Source organism: Mus pahari, chromosome 3 (assembly GCF_900095145.1).
Source record: "Mus pahari chromosome 3, PAHARI_EIJ_v1.1, whole genome shotgun sequence".
NCBI lineage: Eukaryota > Metazoa > Chordata > Mammalia > Rodentia > Muridae > Mus > Mus pahari.
In genome coordinates this window covers 61,918,758-61,933,314 of record NC_034592.1, presented here as the reverse complement: position 1 = coordinate 61,933,314, position 14,557 = coordinate 61,918,758, and the positions used below count along the sequence as shown (strand labels likewise).

The following is a 14,557-nucleotide window of genomic DNA, read 5'->3' as shown; positions in this document are numbered from 1 at the left end:
TAACGTCTGTATGTGAGAAGAGTGCACAGTAATAACGTCTGTATGTGAGAAGAGTGCACAGTAGTAAACGTCTGTATGTGAGAACACACAGTTCCTGACTTCTGTAGTCACCACCACTGGTGAACCTGGAACCACCTGGAATCAAATAACAATTTTTAAAGAAAAGATAAAAACTTATAAATCTTTAAGATGGATTATAAATCAAGTGAAGACTGTTGCTACACAGGATATCGCGACTCCAACCCAAGTAATGTTAAAATGTGCACATTCAGCTTTCAGCCAGAGGCTGGCTCCATTTTTTAAAAGGCAGAAAGACATTAAATTGCCTACATTTTTCAAAAGCACATACAAAAAAGTCTTAAATGGGCTTCTGGAAAGTTGCAGTAAACCCAGGGTTCAAGTAAAATGATACACTAAATTACAGTAGCTTAAGACTTATGAAAACAAGGCAATTTTATCCATTCTAAGCAACAAACTAACAACTGGAAAACCCCAAAAAACAAAAAGCCTACTACTTAAAACCTAAGTCAATGTGGTGGTTTGAATGAGAATGGGCCCTACAGGCTCATCTATTTGAATGTCTGGTCTCAGTTCACAGAACTATTTGGGAAGAATTAGGAGGTGTGGCCTTGTTGGAGGAGATGCATCACTGGGATGGCCTTTCAGGTTTCAAAAGCCCATGCTATTCCCAGTCAGCCCTCTCTGTCTCCTCCCTGTGGACAATGAGGTGAGGTCCCAGCTACTGCTCCAGTGCCATGCCTGCCTGTCTGCTGCCATGTTTCCTGCCATGATGGTCATGGACTCTATGGTCTGCAACTCTAAGCCCTAAATTAACGTTTTCTTTTATAAGATGCTTTCCTTGGTCATGATGTTTTGTCACAGCAATAGGAAAGTAATTAAAATAGTCAGTGAAGAAATACAACTTACACGCATGTACGCAATGACATAAGTCAGCAAATAACCCCTCTGTCCGTTATCTTCTCCAGCCGCCAGACCACTGTAAATAAGGAACAAACTGTTAATACATTCTAGATGAAGAAATAAAAATTAAAAAGCCAAACTGGTAATAAAATCCCAAAATAAATGCCCAACAGATTAACATGTTATACTCATTTTATCTTAATTTTACTAATCATGAATGTATCAGTTATCAAGAGAATAAAGCTTGAATAGTAAATCTGAAAACATTTAAAAATTTTATTACTAGCCAGGCGTGGTGGCGCACACCATTAATCCCAGCACTCAGGAGGTAGAGGCAGGTGGAGTTTGAGGCCAGCCTGGTCTACAAAGTGAGTTCCAGGACAGCCAGGGCTATGCAGAGAAACTCTGTCTCGAAAAAACCAAAACAAAAAAACAAACCAAAACAAAAAACAAAAACAAAAAAAATGTATTACTTAAGTCACTTGACTTCAAAATTTTGTCCTTCAAGCTAAATGAACTCATGATCACTAACTATATCTCCATATCTTAAAAGCAAAGAGGGCTGGAGAGATGGCTCAGCAGTTAGAGCACTAGTTCAATTCGCAGCATCCACATGGTGGCTCACAACCATCTGTAATGGGACCCAATGCCCTCTTCTGGTGTGTCTGAAGACAGCAACAATGTACTCACATATATAAAATAAATAAATCTTAAAAAAAAAAAAAAAAAGAGCAAAGAAAGTACTAGTAATAAAAGTAAATTTAGATGAACTTAGCCTTCACAAAATTAACAAGATGTTTTATCCTTATTTTAAGCACTTCAGTTGACTATCCGTAATCTGAAATTCTGAAATCTGAGATGCTACAAAGATCTAAACATTCTGCTGCTAATAGAATGCCACAGTGGACGAGTACAAGATGTATTTTGCCCAAAGGGCTGCATAAAAACTAGGTACACCAGAAATATTGTATAAAATTAACTCCAGTTTATTTAGGTGATGTGGCTTAAACACATCATTATTCCTCAAGACATCTCATGAAATAAATGGGAAATAGTTTAGAATCTAAAAAATTCCAAAACCAGAAACACTTCTGGTCCTAAACATGAGGGATCCTGAACCATAACTGGATTTTTATTCTGATACTCACATAGCCTTATATATAAAAAATGTGTGGTTAGTGACTAGGAATTCCCAAATAACAAAAAGTTCTCAAACACATGATATTTAGTTCATGGAACTCATTGCTTAAACTAGAGATATAATACACAGAAGTACTAAAGTTTATAATGCAGATGTAGACAAGTACAGAAGAATAGCATCTCAAATCTTAATACTATGAATATACAAATTAACTCTCAATCTAAAATGGTTTTATCCAGAGAAACTGTGTTGTGATTTAGTTAAAATTAATTTATATATCTTAAAATCTCATGCTAGTTTTGTGGTTTGCCAAAGCTCTTATTTTTAAAGACAATGAACGAGGATTTGGAGAGGTGGCTTAGTAGTTAAGAGTACTTGGTGCTCTTGGAGAGGACCAGGGTTTAGTTGCCATCTGTTCTATAACCACCTCTAACTTCTACTTCTGATGTTCTCTTCTGCTCCACGAGTACAAGGTATGCATGTGGTACATGTACATACATGTAGGCAAAACATTCATACACATAAAAAAATAAAACAATTGTAAAACTTTTTAAAAGATGGTCAATGAATACTGCTTTCTACTACCTTCAGAAAATAGATTTTATACTTTTTCTATTATCAGACAAAAGTTAAAGTTTATTTTATTTTATTTTTTAGTTAATTAAAAGAAAAACCACTTCTCCTATAGCCTCAATTGGCATTTTATAACTAAATTCTTTTCCCCACCCTTGAATTTTGTTTGGTTTGATTTTTTTCCTAAGTTTTGTTTGACTTGATAGACATAGTACAAAATGATATATAGCTGTTCTACAGAAATATTTTAAGACTGTCTCCAGCTAGAATTTAGGCTTAAACAGAATCCTCTGGTTTTAAAATCCACAATTACAGGTGATTATACACAAACTAGGGACATCTAGAAAGAACCTGCCTTCAGAATCTAGCCAGAATCAACCAAAGATGCAAAGAACTGACAGAGGAGCTCTATTTTAAAATCACTTAAGACTGGGGCAAAACGAAGAACATCACTTTATAAACACAATGCTAATGAGCCAGCAAGATGCAGCTCAAGTCAAATGACTCAAAGTGAAAAGTTAATTCTGGGTTGTATGTGAGGTTAAGGCAGAGAGACAAACGAAGTTCTAGAACCACAAAATTACTGTGTCGAGGACTTAGAGGGATGCAGATGAGCTCCTAGCCTAAATAGACACCAAAAATGAAGTCAGGCTCTGGGGCTAAATGAGAAGAAACAGCACAGAGCTAGGGAGTAAAGCAGTTCCCACAGGAGCTGGTAGTACAGAGGAAAGAATGTGAAGCCCAGAAGATGCTGCAAAACACCTGTTCTGGGAAACCTCCGAAACAGTGAGCCAAATGCATGTGGTGGGAACAAGCCTGCCTACTTCACTGGATGAGAGCCAGTAAGGAAACACCCATAGAAACATGCCTTTTTTAAACATCTGAAGGGGCTGGAAAAATGGCTCAGGAGGTCCAAGAGCTTGCTGCCCTTGGAGGGGACCAGAGTTTGGCTGCCAACACCCACACGGGTCACTTAGAACCACCTGTAACTCTAGCTCCAAACAAACTGACACATGGCTTCAGTGGGCACCAACTGCACATACACACTGGGCACGGGCACACACACACACATACACACACACACACAGGCATAAATAAGAATTTCAAATAAAAATTTAAAACTCAGAAGAAATAATAATTTAAAAAAACTGTAACTAGATATTCATCTTATATTCATAAGCCCTAAAAGAGAAGAAAGAGCAACTTTATAATCATAATTTTTCTAGCAAATTTAGTTTTTGGAGTCTTTCCTCCTTTTTTATTTTTGCTTTGGTGGTGGTGGTTGTTTCAGAACTGTCAATTTAGCCCAAACCAAATTAATATACAATATGCAAGCAATCACAAAACTAAGAAATGAAATGTTTCTGACCTGTCAATTTTGCAGCCATTCTAAATATATATAAATATATATATATATATGTATATATATATATATATATACATATATATATATATATATATAGTTACACTCCAATTGCTATATTTCTAAGAACGTCCGTCGACTACTTGTTATTCTCATAAATGTCAAACATTAATTCACAACATTCTTAAACATATTTAATGAAGGAGTAGGTCGCTCTCATTCTATGTTAAAGGGTCATTTGGCCAAGCTAATCACCCCCATGCTGAACTCTATCAAACAACTTAAGAACACTGTAAAAATAATGATAAGGTATGGCCTTAAATGTCAAAGCATCTGTCCTGCCTACTGACAGGTAATGCTTATGCAGCTCCTAAAGGAGTACAAGTATTTTACTAGTATGCACTGATAAACAATCAGAGGGTTCTTTTAGCATCTGGCTATCGTGTCCATTGGGTCATGGGTGTTGAGGCATGTTCAACAGTGCTGGAGTGTGGGTAAAAGGAGGCTGACTGAGCACATTGACAGACAAAAGCACTACGTGATGGGAGGACGCCACGCCACGTAAAAACAGTCAATTTTAGCTAATGAGCAATAAGAACACAAGACAAAGAGAAAGGAAATAAAGGACAAATTAACAATGCCCTAATTAAAAACAAAATATATAAGCACAGCTAACATATAAGAACGTTAGCAATGTGGTAGAGCCTGCCTCCTACTTAGAGAAGCATTCAAACAAGAAAATACCCAAAAGTCTTTAGTAACTGGGACAAAACTTCATGTCTACAGAAAACAGGAAAGCCAGAAAACCAAAAGACAATGTATTTCTAAGTACTTAAAATAGCCCCAAGTCTTTCTCCTAATAATGATCTGGATTGTTCAAACACAGATTTGTATATTTAATGAGGGCAACTAGACAGACATACTAGATGAACTTAAGTTTAAGCGAGGAGCAAATCCAGCAAGGCCTCTTAGCCTTTCCTCTCTAAGTTGATTCCATTTACTGGAACTCATTTTTAAAAGATAAATCTGATACATATTTACTTAAAGTAAGCAAGATGACTACAATTATCCAACATTATCTTGGGAAGGTTGAACTAGGTATCTCACACATGGTTCACTTTTTCTTTTAAATTGTAAATGAAAGCTCTTGTGGGGAAAACTGGCATTAGTAACATTTATAACAGTTGGTAGCTCAAGTAAAACTGATAAAATGGCTCTAATAAAGACCTAGAGGTTAAAATATAACTTCTCAAATAAAATAATAATTAATAACAGAATAGAAAATAATTGAGTGTCATTAACTCATTTAAAAAGTTTTTTTAAATCAAACACAAGCAGTATGTCCTAAGCCTTACAAAATCCAAGTGTAGACAGAGCAGCCGTTTTTCATCACTAGCCTTCAGCATTACATAGTGAATGTGGTGCATTACTAGCTACTAGTTGTCTTCAGCGTCACTCTGGACAGCAATGAACAGCCTTACTCGCACAGTTGTGAGGGGTGTTGTTAGGAAAAGGGAGAAAAGTAAGGTGGAGCTAAGCAAACCCTAACAGCATAGCCAGCACCTCAAACATTAGGGCAAAATGTCCTTTGCCTTTCAATCTTAGTACTTCTGAAATTTTAGACACCCCAAGTAAATATTTTAATACATATGCCTCGCTTCCCAGGGTTTGTTGTTGTTTTGATTTTGCTTGTTGTTGTTTTGGCTGAGAACAAGAGGAAATACATAAATAAAAAATTTAAAACTTCAGTTTCTAATGGTTCAAGCTAGGGCAAGTACAGAAAAAAAATTTAGTTTAAATATCCTTTCTCACTAGTACTCTTCCCCACCCCCCACCCCCCACCCCCGAGACAGAGTTTCTCTGTGTAGCCCTGGCTGTCCTGGAACTCACTCTGTAGACCGGGCTGGCCTCAAATTCCGAAGTCTGCCTGCCTCTGCCTCCCAAGTGCTGGGATTAAAGGCGTCGCCACCACTGCCCGGCCAACTAGTACTCTTTTTTTAAAGAGAAAAAAGTCTTTTAGTAATTATAGCTGTATTCTATGTAACTTAGAAACTAGAAGAAAATATATAAAATTCAAAAGCTACAGAGGCTTAAAATCCACTTAGACATTCAGTCTATCTTAGAACTTTAGCAATTCAAGAAAGAAAAGGAAAAGAACAATAACAACAACCATGGAAGATTAGAGAAAAGAGGGGTGATTTTATTTTAAGGTAATAAAATTTTGTGTTTTATTAGAAATTTTTAAGGAAAAAGAATTTTAAGAAAATCAAATTTCTGCTTGATTCAGAACAGAGCAATCATAAAAGAGAGACTTATTTTCAATATCCAAAGACAGTACCAAAGACAATAAAAAGTAAGTCTAATATTAGACTGTTTTTCACTCTTAAGTCTTTTAAGACTAATTTCAAACAATCATATATATAAAGAGCTAGGTTAACATATACACAAGTTGGGACATTGTAAAGCACTTATCTCCAACTTGAGTGAGTTTAAGACAAAAAGAAAGGAAGAAAAAAAAAATAAATGTTTATAGAGTTCAGAGCTAGCTTAATGTTAGGTCTCCCCAAACCCTGGAGAAATGGAAAAGGCTGGGTCAGAGAGAGTGTTGGCTTCTGCCCCTGAGAAGGGAGGGAGCGTGGGGCAGACCCACTGAGCTCCCACCTATCAGTCTCAGAATCCATCAAGCAGACAGAAACCACCCTATCATTATTCAGTTCATTCTAGATGGGAAGTGTTCTGTTTCTTTATACCAACATAAAACAGTAAGTGATGGGGGTGGAGTATAGATAATTTATCAAATACCACAGACTAAACATAATTTCCTTTTAAAAACACACTAGCAGCATACTTTATACATGAAATAGTAACCTGACAATTTTGTCTCATTCTTACACAACAAATAACAGATCACAAAATTGTCATCCATGCAAAAATCTAGGAAAAGCAAAATATTTACCACTGTATAACACGTATACATTACATATGTAAAAATAGGTAAAAGTAACACATCATTCCTATAAATTTAACATTATATAATAAACACACATATTGTATGTATGTATAAAATTAGGTCAAAGCAACAAATCACTCTTCCTATAAATTTTGGAATAAGAAGAGTTTTTTAAGCTTATTCATAAACTAAGATTAATTTAATAGCCAACCCAAATTAGAAATGGGAGACATGCAGTCTATGTGAGGCCCCCACACCTTGAGCACACTTCTTCTTGGTTATGAATTATAAGCCATACCCAAATTTTGCTGCGATGTCATACACTTGTTTTTCATGCTGAAGAACCTTCTCACGGTCTCCCTCGAACAGTAATGTGGCTACACTTATTTGATTTGGATCAAATCCTTTAAACTACAAAATATAAAATAAAACTTTATTATTACAGTGAAGCCTTAGTCTTTGCAAAACAGTTAACAGAAATACATTTTGCTCTTTTCTTTTTTATTTGGCCTCAATTACAGCAGCCTGCTAAATAGTGAGCTTTGAATCTTCACACATCCATCAACAGGAACGCCTGATGCAGGTACTAACTGCAGGAAGAACAGCTCAGTGGTGAGCACTTGCCTGGCCTGCATAAAGCCCCGCTACAAGAACACAAGAAAGTAAGGTGCACGAAATACATCACAGTTCAAAATATATACTCTGGTATTACAAATACCTACTGATATAGTAATACAACAGGTAGCCTGCCAAATTTTTAACTGTAACTGAAAACACCAAACACAAATTACAAAACAGTAGAGCCAAACAGCTGATTGGAGCTAACAACATCTATACAAACCAACCATGACATATTATATAACATGAACAGGAAAGACCTTGTATGTGCAAAGAACCAAAACTAATTTTAAAGAGAAGTATATAGGACTGGAGAGATGGTTCAGTGGTTAAGAGCACTGACTGCTCTTCCAGAGGTCCTGAGTTCAATTCTCAACAACCACATGGCTTACAACCATCTATAATGAGTTCTGATGCCCTCTTCTCTGGTGTGTCTAAAGACAACTACAGTGTACTCATAAATAAATCTTCAGAGAGAAAGAAGGGGGGGTGGAAGGGGGAGAGGGAGAGAGAAATAAATAAATTCGCTATGAAAAAAATACAACACAGATGTTTCTGGATGCATGAATTATTTCAAATTTGCTAATACTTGTCCAAATTGATACACTAGAATATTCCAATTATAATAAAAATCCCAGCGGTCATTTGAAAAGCACAAATCTCTAAAATTTTTCTAGAATAATGAACAAAACACATGATGGTGGTAACAAAGGAAATTCCAAATAATGAAAGAAAAAAACAAGATTATATCTTTTTAACTTTACAAAACCAAAACAGACACTATTTCAAAGCATTAGGAACTGTGTCAAAGTGGTGTCTTCTGGGACAGTAGTGTATGTAATAAGATGCCTTAGGCATCAAGGTAAAAAGAAGCAGGCATTAGTCACAGTCAGTAGTGGTGACACAAGGGTCAGCAACAGGGAAGGAGGAGGTGAAGATCAATCTAGATCTTCATCTAATAACAAGTGATCGAAATAAAACAAAAACAACATACATACAATAAACAAAAACAACATACACACAATAAACAGAAATAACATACACACAATAAACAAAACCAACAAAAACCAACTACAACAAAACTCTTTTAAGTGTTAGTTAAACCAGGGAAGGGATATGATATAGCTTAATGGTAGACCTCTTGCTTAGTGTATGAGATTCTAAGTTTCATTTCCAGCACACACAACACAAAACAAGAACATGATGGGGGTAGAAGAGTGAAATGTCCTCAGCATACTAGAGGAGAAAATATTTTCTCAGTTTAGAAGTGATCAGTCATAGGAAAATACATAAATTTGAATCCATGATATCAAAAAGAAAAAGAAAACAATTAAAAAGAGAGAAGGCAAGAAGAAAACTCATGTCCTATACATGCACAATTTTAGGGTTTTTTTTTTAGTCTTACCTTTGTAATATAAAACTTTTTTAATCCATCCAAAAATGATGTAAAAATAGAAGAGACCTGAGGTTTAAGAGCATGACCTAAGAAGGGAAAAGTTTACAGTTTAAATTAATAGTATATTATGTGATTTTGATATGAAAAGATGGCTTTAATTTAGTATCCTAAGGGAAAGCGGGTTTTCACAGTTGTAAGTTACATGGATGTTTATTAAGATCTTTTACCTCTACATTCTTTCAAACATGACAGTGTTTGCTTGTTTTCCAGTCAAATTACCACATGTAACTAATACTATGCATAATTTCAGTTATCTTTCAATGGTACTGTTTACACACAGTAAAATCACCTCATTAATTTTTATTTTAAGAAAACCCAGTAGTGGCTGGTTTTGCTATTTTTTTTTTAATTATACAGAAATCACACAGACCTAAAACCAAATATGGAATCCATGTAAAGTTTAAAGTTGTTTCTTAATTAATTCTTAACTCATCCAGAATTCTTAGCATAAAACTAGCAACTGCTTTCTTAATCACACTCAGGGAGTTAAAATTGCCAAAATAACACAAACAGCACTTCAGAGCCTGCTCAATTAACATTGCTGTTGCAGATTAAGCCTAATTGAATGAGAACCTTCTACTGTTTTCTCATCATTTCAAAGAGGAGAAACTTCTCAGCTCTGGGGCTAGTTCCAGTCAAGTCCCACATCTGGTCTTAGTGCTATGAGCCCAATTCAGAAAAATATGCCATCCTGTTTATGCAGAATTAAAAAAATTAAAAATCTCCAAGTACTTGGCAAACCTAAAATCGTCTTCAAATAAAGATTTTTTTCTAGTCTTCTAAGGCTGAGGATTCTGAAGCATAAACTCTTCCTTTAAAAGAATGCAGACAGGGGCTGGTGAGATGGCTCAGTGGGTAACAGCACCCGACTGCTCTTCCGAAGGTCCAGAGTTCAAATCCCAGCAACCACATGATGGCTCATAACCATCCCTAACAAGATCTGACGCCCTCTTCTGGAGTGTCTGAAGACAGCTACAATGTACTTACATATAATAAATAAATAAATAAATCTAAAGAGGAAAAAAAAAAAGAATGCAGACGGCAAACTAGCTGTTTCTAAACCAAGCACTGCCAATCTTTTGTGCCAATCCATCTATATTTTAAGTGAAATTTTTAATATATAGTACGTACTTGCTACATTTTTGCTAATTGTAGTGAGGAAACTAGGTAAGACAAAGACTAAGTAAACTAGTTCGTATGCGGAGACTGAGACAGCCCTGAATGGCTGCGACAGTTCTGAGACAGCCCTGAATGGCTGCGACAGTTCAAAGGAGGGGCTGAACAAGGTAGCAAGCAAAGAAAATGAACAGGGGTGGACAGAGACCAGCTCAGCAGTGTTTCTGAGTCCCTGAATCTAACGTCGATTTGTTTAGGAACTTTTTCTTTCCTGAAAGATTTTATAGATGTTTCTCCAGGATAATTATGCTTTTAAAAATAATTTTAGCACCTATAAACTTGGAAATAGCACATCATCAGAATGCTTTTTTTTTTTAACAATTAGGACCCATTCTATATTAATAACAGAAATTAAACACATAAACGTACTGAGCTATGCCTGGGGGCTCAGGGCTGTATTCCCAGATATTCCAGAGTATGAGGCAGAAGAATTGAAAGTTTAAGGCCTACCTGAACTAAGATTGAGTTCAAGGCCAGGCTGGGCAACTTAAGATCCCGCCTCAAAAAGTAGAAAGAGGGCTGAGATATCACTCGGTGGTGAATGTCTGCATGGCAGGCCTGAAGCCTTTTATCACCAGTACCACTAAAGCACTGAGTACGACTTTCTCACAAAAGACTTAAATTATGCTTTATACAAGTCTTCAAATCCATTTATCTTTTTACAATGCATGAGAACTCCAAATGTTACTAATCCTATGTAAATAATCCTTAAGGATACACGATCACCTTAATCTACTGACTCTGAACGGCATCACTGCCCTTACAATGATGTAAGTCAGCCACATCTATACATAATACTGAATTAAATCAATTATTATATAAATGATACTAACTTTAGATGGGATGACCATCAATAATAACTTGAAGACATCACTACCTTTTATTTTTTTCATCAAGTTACTGTTGCCTATCAAACTATTATATGCAAATATATTTTGGTTAGTGTTCTTTAACTTTATAATAAAATTCTACATATCTTAGTTAGAAAGTATAATTAGCACTGATTAGCATACAGCATCAATTTCATGGTGCTTTGTTAATTCATTTAAAGGATTTAACAATGTATTTCTGAAGTGATGTGACACAGCTAAAGCACAGAGCTTTGGAATCAGACAAACTGAGTTTGACTACAACTCTACCACGCATGGCTTCACTCAAGAGCAGCTAAAAAGTGGTATATGAGAAACTGTGATATTACCAAGGTGCTCAGTGTTGTGCTATAGCTATCGAGGAGCTGTTCATTCTATTTTGCCAGATCAATGATTAATTCAACCAACACTTAAATGTACGCTATGTGATAAGGGCAAGAGATACAAAAACATAAAACTATTCCTTACATTTGAGAAGTCTCATCCATAAAGTAAATATGTAGATCATGTCAATATACTGAAAATAGACAATTTCAGTATATTGTATTAAGGGTTGAACCAGGAGAAATAAAAAAATAAAAAACATCATAATTAATAATAAGCCTTATACCTCATTAACCAGTATGACATAAACATTCATCAGTCAGCAACATGGCTAGTGCAGGTTACTGGATTATACTTGCTGTGCTAAGAATTACTCTTTTGGGGGCTGGTGAGATGGCTCAGTGGGTAAGAGCACCCGACTGTTCTTCCAAAGGTCCAGAGTTCAGATCCCAGCAACCACATGATGGCTCATAACCATCCATAACAAGATCTGACGCCCTCTTCTGGAGTGTCTGTAGTCAGCTACAGTGTACTTACATATAATAAATAAATAAATCTTAAAAATAAATAAATAAATCTTTTTTTTAAAAAAAAAAAGAATTACTCTTTTAATTGCTTAATCATGAAGCCATGAGAGAATATACAAACAGAATCTTCAATGGATACCAAGGAATTAAAAACACTATAGCCTAAGGGGGAAAGGGATGGCCAGAGGGGAGGGATATATGGCATATGGTCAAAATATGATATAGCTGAAAAGCATTCTCAGTATGAAAGCCAACATAATGTACAATAACTATATACCAATAAAGAGAGCAAACAAAAACATCATAGCCAACCCAGGGGTATGGTTACAAATATCCCAGCAATACCCCAAATCCACTGTAACCCCCAAAATCCCACTGCCAATCAACCAAATAAAGCCTGGAGACGTTCTCAGTCTTTGATAAGCTTGCCACCCAGTGGGCAGATAGCTGTCCTGAAGATCTGCCCCTCTCCCTCTGCTGCCACTCTGCTCAGGGCACTTCAGACTCACCACACTCACGTTACACCACCTGAAACATCACCTCCAGTCCAGCTCCTCCTAACTCACCCTGAGTAAGACCGTCAGAAAGAGCTTTCTGAGGCAAAGAGGACTGATGGCCCCTCCACAGAGAAAGTCTACTGCAGACAGAAAAATTACCACAGAAACATCTAAAAAGCTCCAAGTCATGCTACTGTGCTCTCACAAGCCCAGCTTTGCCAACAAGGGATCAAGTCTGGTAGAGCAGAACACTCCCACAGACCTCCATCTCCCCTTAGATTCAGATCACGGGCAGCCTCTTACAGAAGCCTTTCCTTGTATTCCTCTTCCACCTTGTAAAGGCTCCATGAATGAAGCCTAGTATCCCCAAAGCCCAGCCCCTGCGCTGTCCACAGCCCTCCTCCGCTGCTTCACTCACTTACAAGGTTGAGTTCTCCTTAGGCTGGGAGCCGGACGAGGGCAGTGCCATGGCAAGTGCCATTGTCCTCTGGAAACTCTGGGCTAATAGCACCTTTTCAAACTGCCATTGTTTACTCACCGAACTGAAACTGCTGGTTGTCCATGAGGCGGATAGACGCAGGAGCACATCTCTGTTTAAGAAAGAGAAGGTGGAGAGTCAACTCAATTCACTAAAATGTCACACAAACAGGACCTGACTGTTGACATATGTAAGGACTTAGCTCCTAAAGATGCATAAAAAGAAAAAGAATCTCAATGATTTATATAATTTCATGAAGACCATTCAGACTTTTAATCTTAGCAATAAAATATACTTATTGCTTGGCAATAACTTAAAAAGAAATGCCAGTCCTGAAAATGGACTGTTTTACAACAAAATAGAACTTTTTTTTTCCAAAGACTAAATATGTATCTTAAGAATTGCACATTTTGGCCTGTGTCCAAATGGTGTGGTGCTGTACACTTTTATTCCCAGTGCTCAGGAGGCACGGGCAGGCAGATCTCTGTGAGTTTGAGACCAGCCTGGTCTACATAGTAAGTTCCAGGACAGCCAGGGTTACCAGAAAAACTCTGTCAAAAAAAAAAAAAAAAAAAGAAAAAAAGAAAAAAAGAAAAAAAGAAAAAAAGAAAAGAAAAGAAAAGAAAAGAAAAGAAAAGAAAAGAAAAGAAAAGAAAAGAAAAGAAAAGAAAAGAAAAGAAAAGAAAAGAAAAGAAANGAAAAGAAAAGAAAAGAAAAGAAAAGAAAAGAAAAGAAAAGAAAAGAAAAGAAAAGAAAAGAAAAGAAAAGAAAAGAAAAGAAAAGAAAAAAGAAATAAACCCACAGCACAATCAACCAGTTCATGCCTGGAGATGTTCTCAATCTTCCCTAAGCTTGCCACCCGGCAGGTAGATAACAGCTGTCCTGAGAACTTGCTTCTCTTTCCTCTGCTGCCACTTATATACAAAGTTTTTCTTTTCTGCTTTATAGAGTCCTTCAAATTTTTTAATACTGTAGTAGGTTTTTGCAGGTTTTTTTCTCCTTCATCTCCTCCTTTTTCCTTTTTTCCTTATTTTTTTTTAAAACAGTGCTGAGAATCCAGGTCGTGCCCATACACACACCTGCTGTCGATGTTCTACAACTCAGATGCATCCCCAGCCTCTTGCACACTTTTAAAATGAGGAAAACACTGGTGGAAATGTTTATACACCAAAGAACTTCCAAAAAGTATCTGCAGTGTCTTCAAAGACAACTTGAGGACCCATTCCTTTCTTTACACCCTTCCCCAAACTATTTTAAAAGGAAAAACATACAGACACTCAGACAGAGCTCTACATTCTCTCAGGGTTACTTGTAATGTAAGAAGCAGTAAAACTTTGATGGTTAAGGATATCTGTGTGAAGAATAAAAAGGCTGTTCCAGTGTCGTATGTATCTAGGAACTAAGTGCTGCAAGGAAGAAAACAACACACAAAACACACAGTGAAGACAGCAGGTGCAAGGTAAGTAATCTCCACCTGTAGACCTGACATCTAAAAATGCCCTGAAATCCAACTATTTTCACCAACAACTTACCAACATCACATTTCAGATTTGGGAGTATTTGGATTTGCAGATTGCAGATGTCCAAGTAGGAACGGATGGAAACGGTGAGAAGAGAATGCAGACACTAGCCCTGAGAGTGCAGACAATACATTCATCTTGCAT

General features: G+C 36.5%; 1 protein-coding gene across 1 annotated transcript in view; it reads right to left on the bottom strand.

The window, feature by feature from the left end:
* The window catches only part of Agps (alkylglycerone phosphate synthase), a 101,828-nt gene that overhangs the window by 30,559 nt on the left and 56,712 nt on the right, over nucleotides 1–14,557 (bottom strand). The window contains exons 12-15 of the mRNA XM_021192479.1: nucleotides 12,954–13,005; nucleotides 8,972–9,048; nucleotides 7,247–7,359; nucleotides 928–997 (exon numbers count right to left, since the gene is read on the bottom strand). Coding sequence (XP_021048138.1) covers nucleotides 928–997; nucleotides 7,247–7,359; nucleotides 8,972–9,048; nucleotides 12,954–13,005 — 312 coding nt within the window. The remainder of the gene's footprint in view (nucleotides 1–927; nucleotides 998–7,246; nucleotides 7,360–8,971; nucleotides 9,049–12,953; nucleotides 13,006–14,557) is intronic.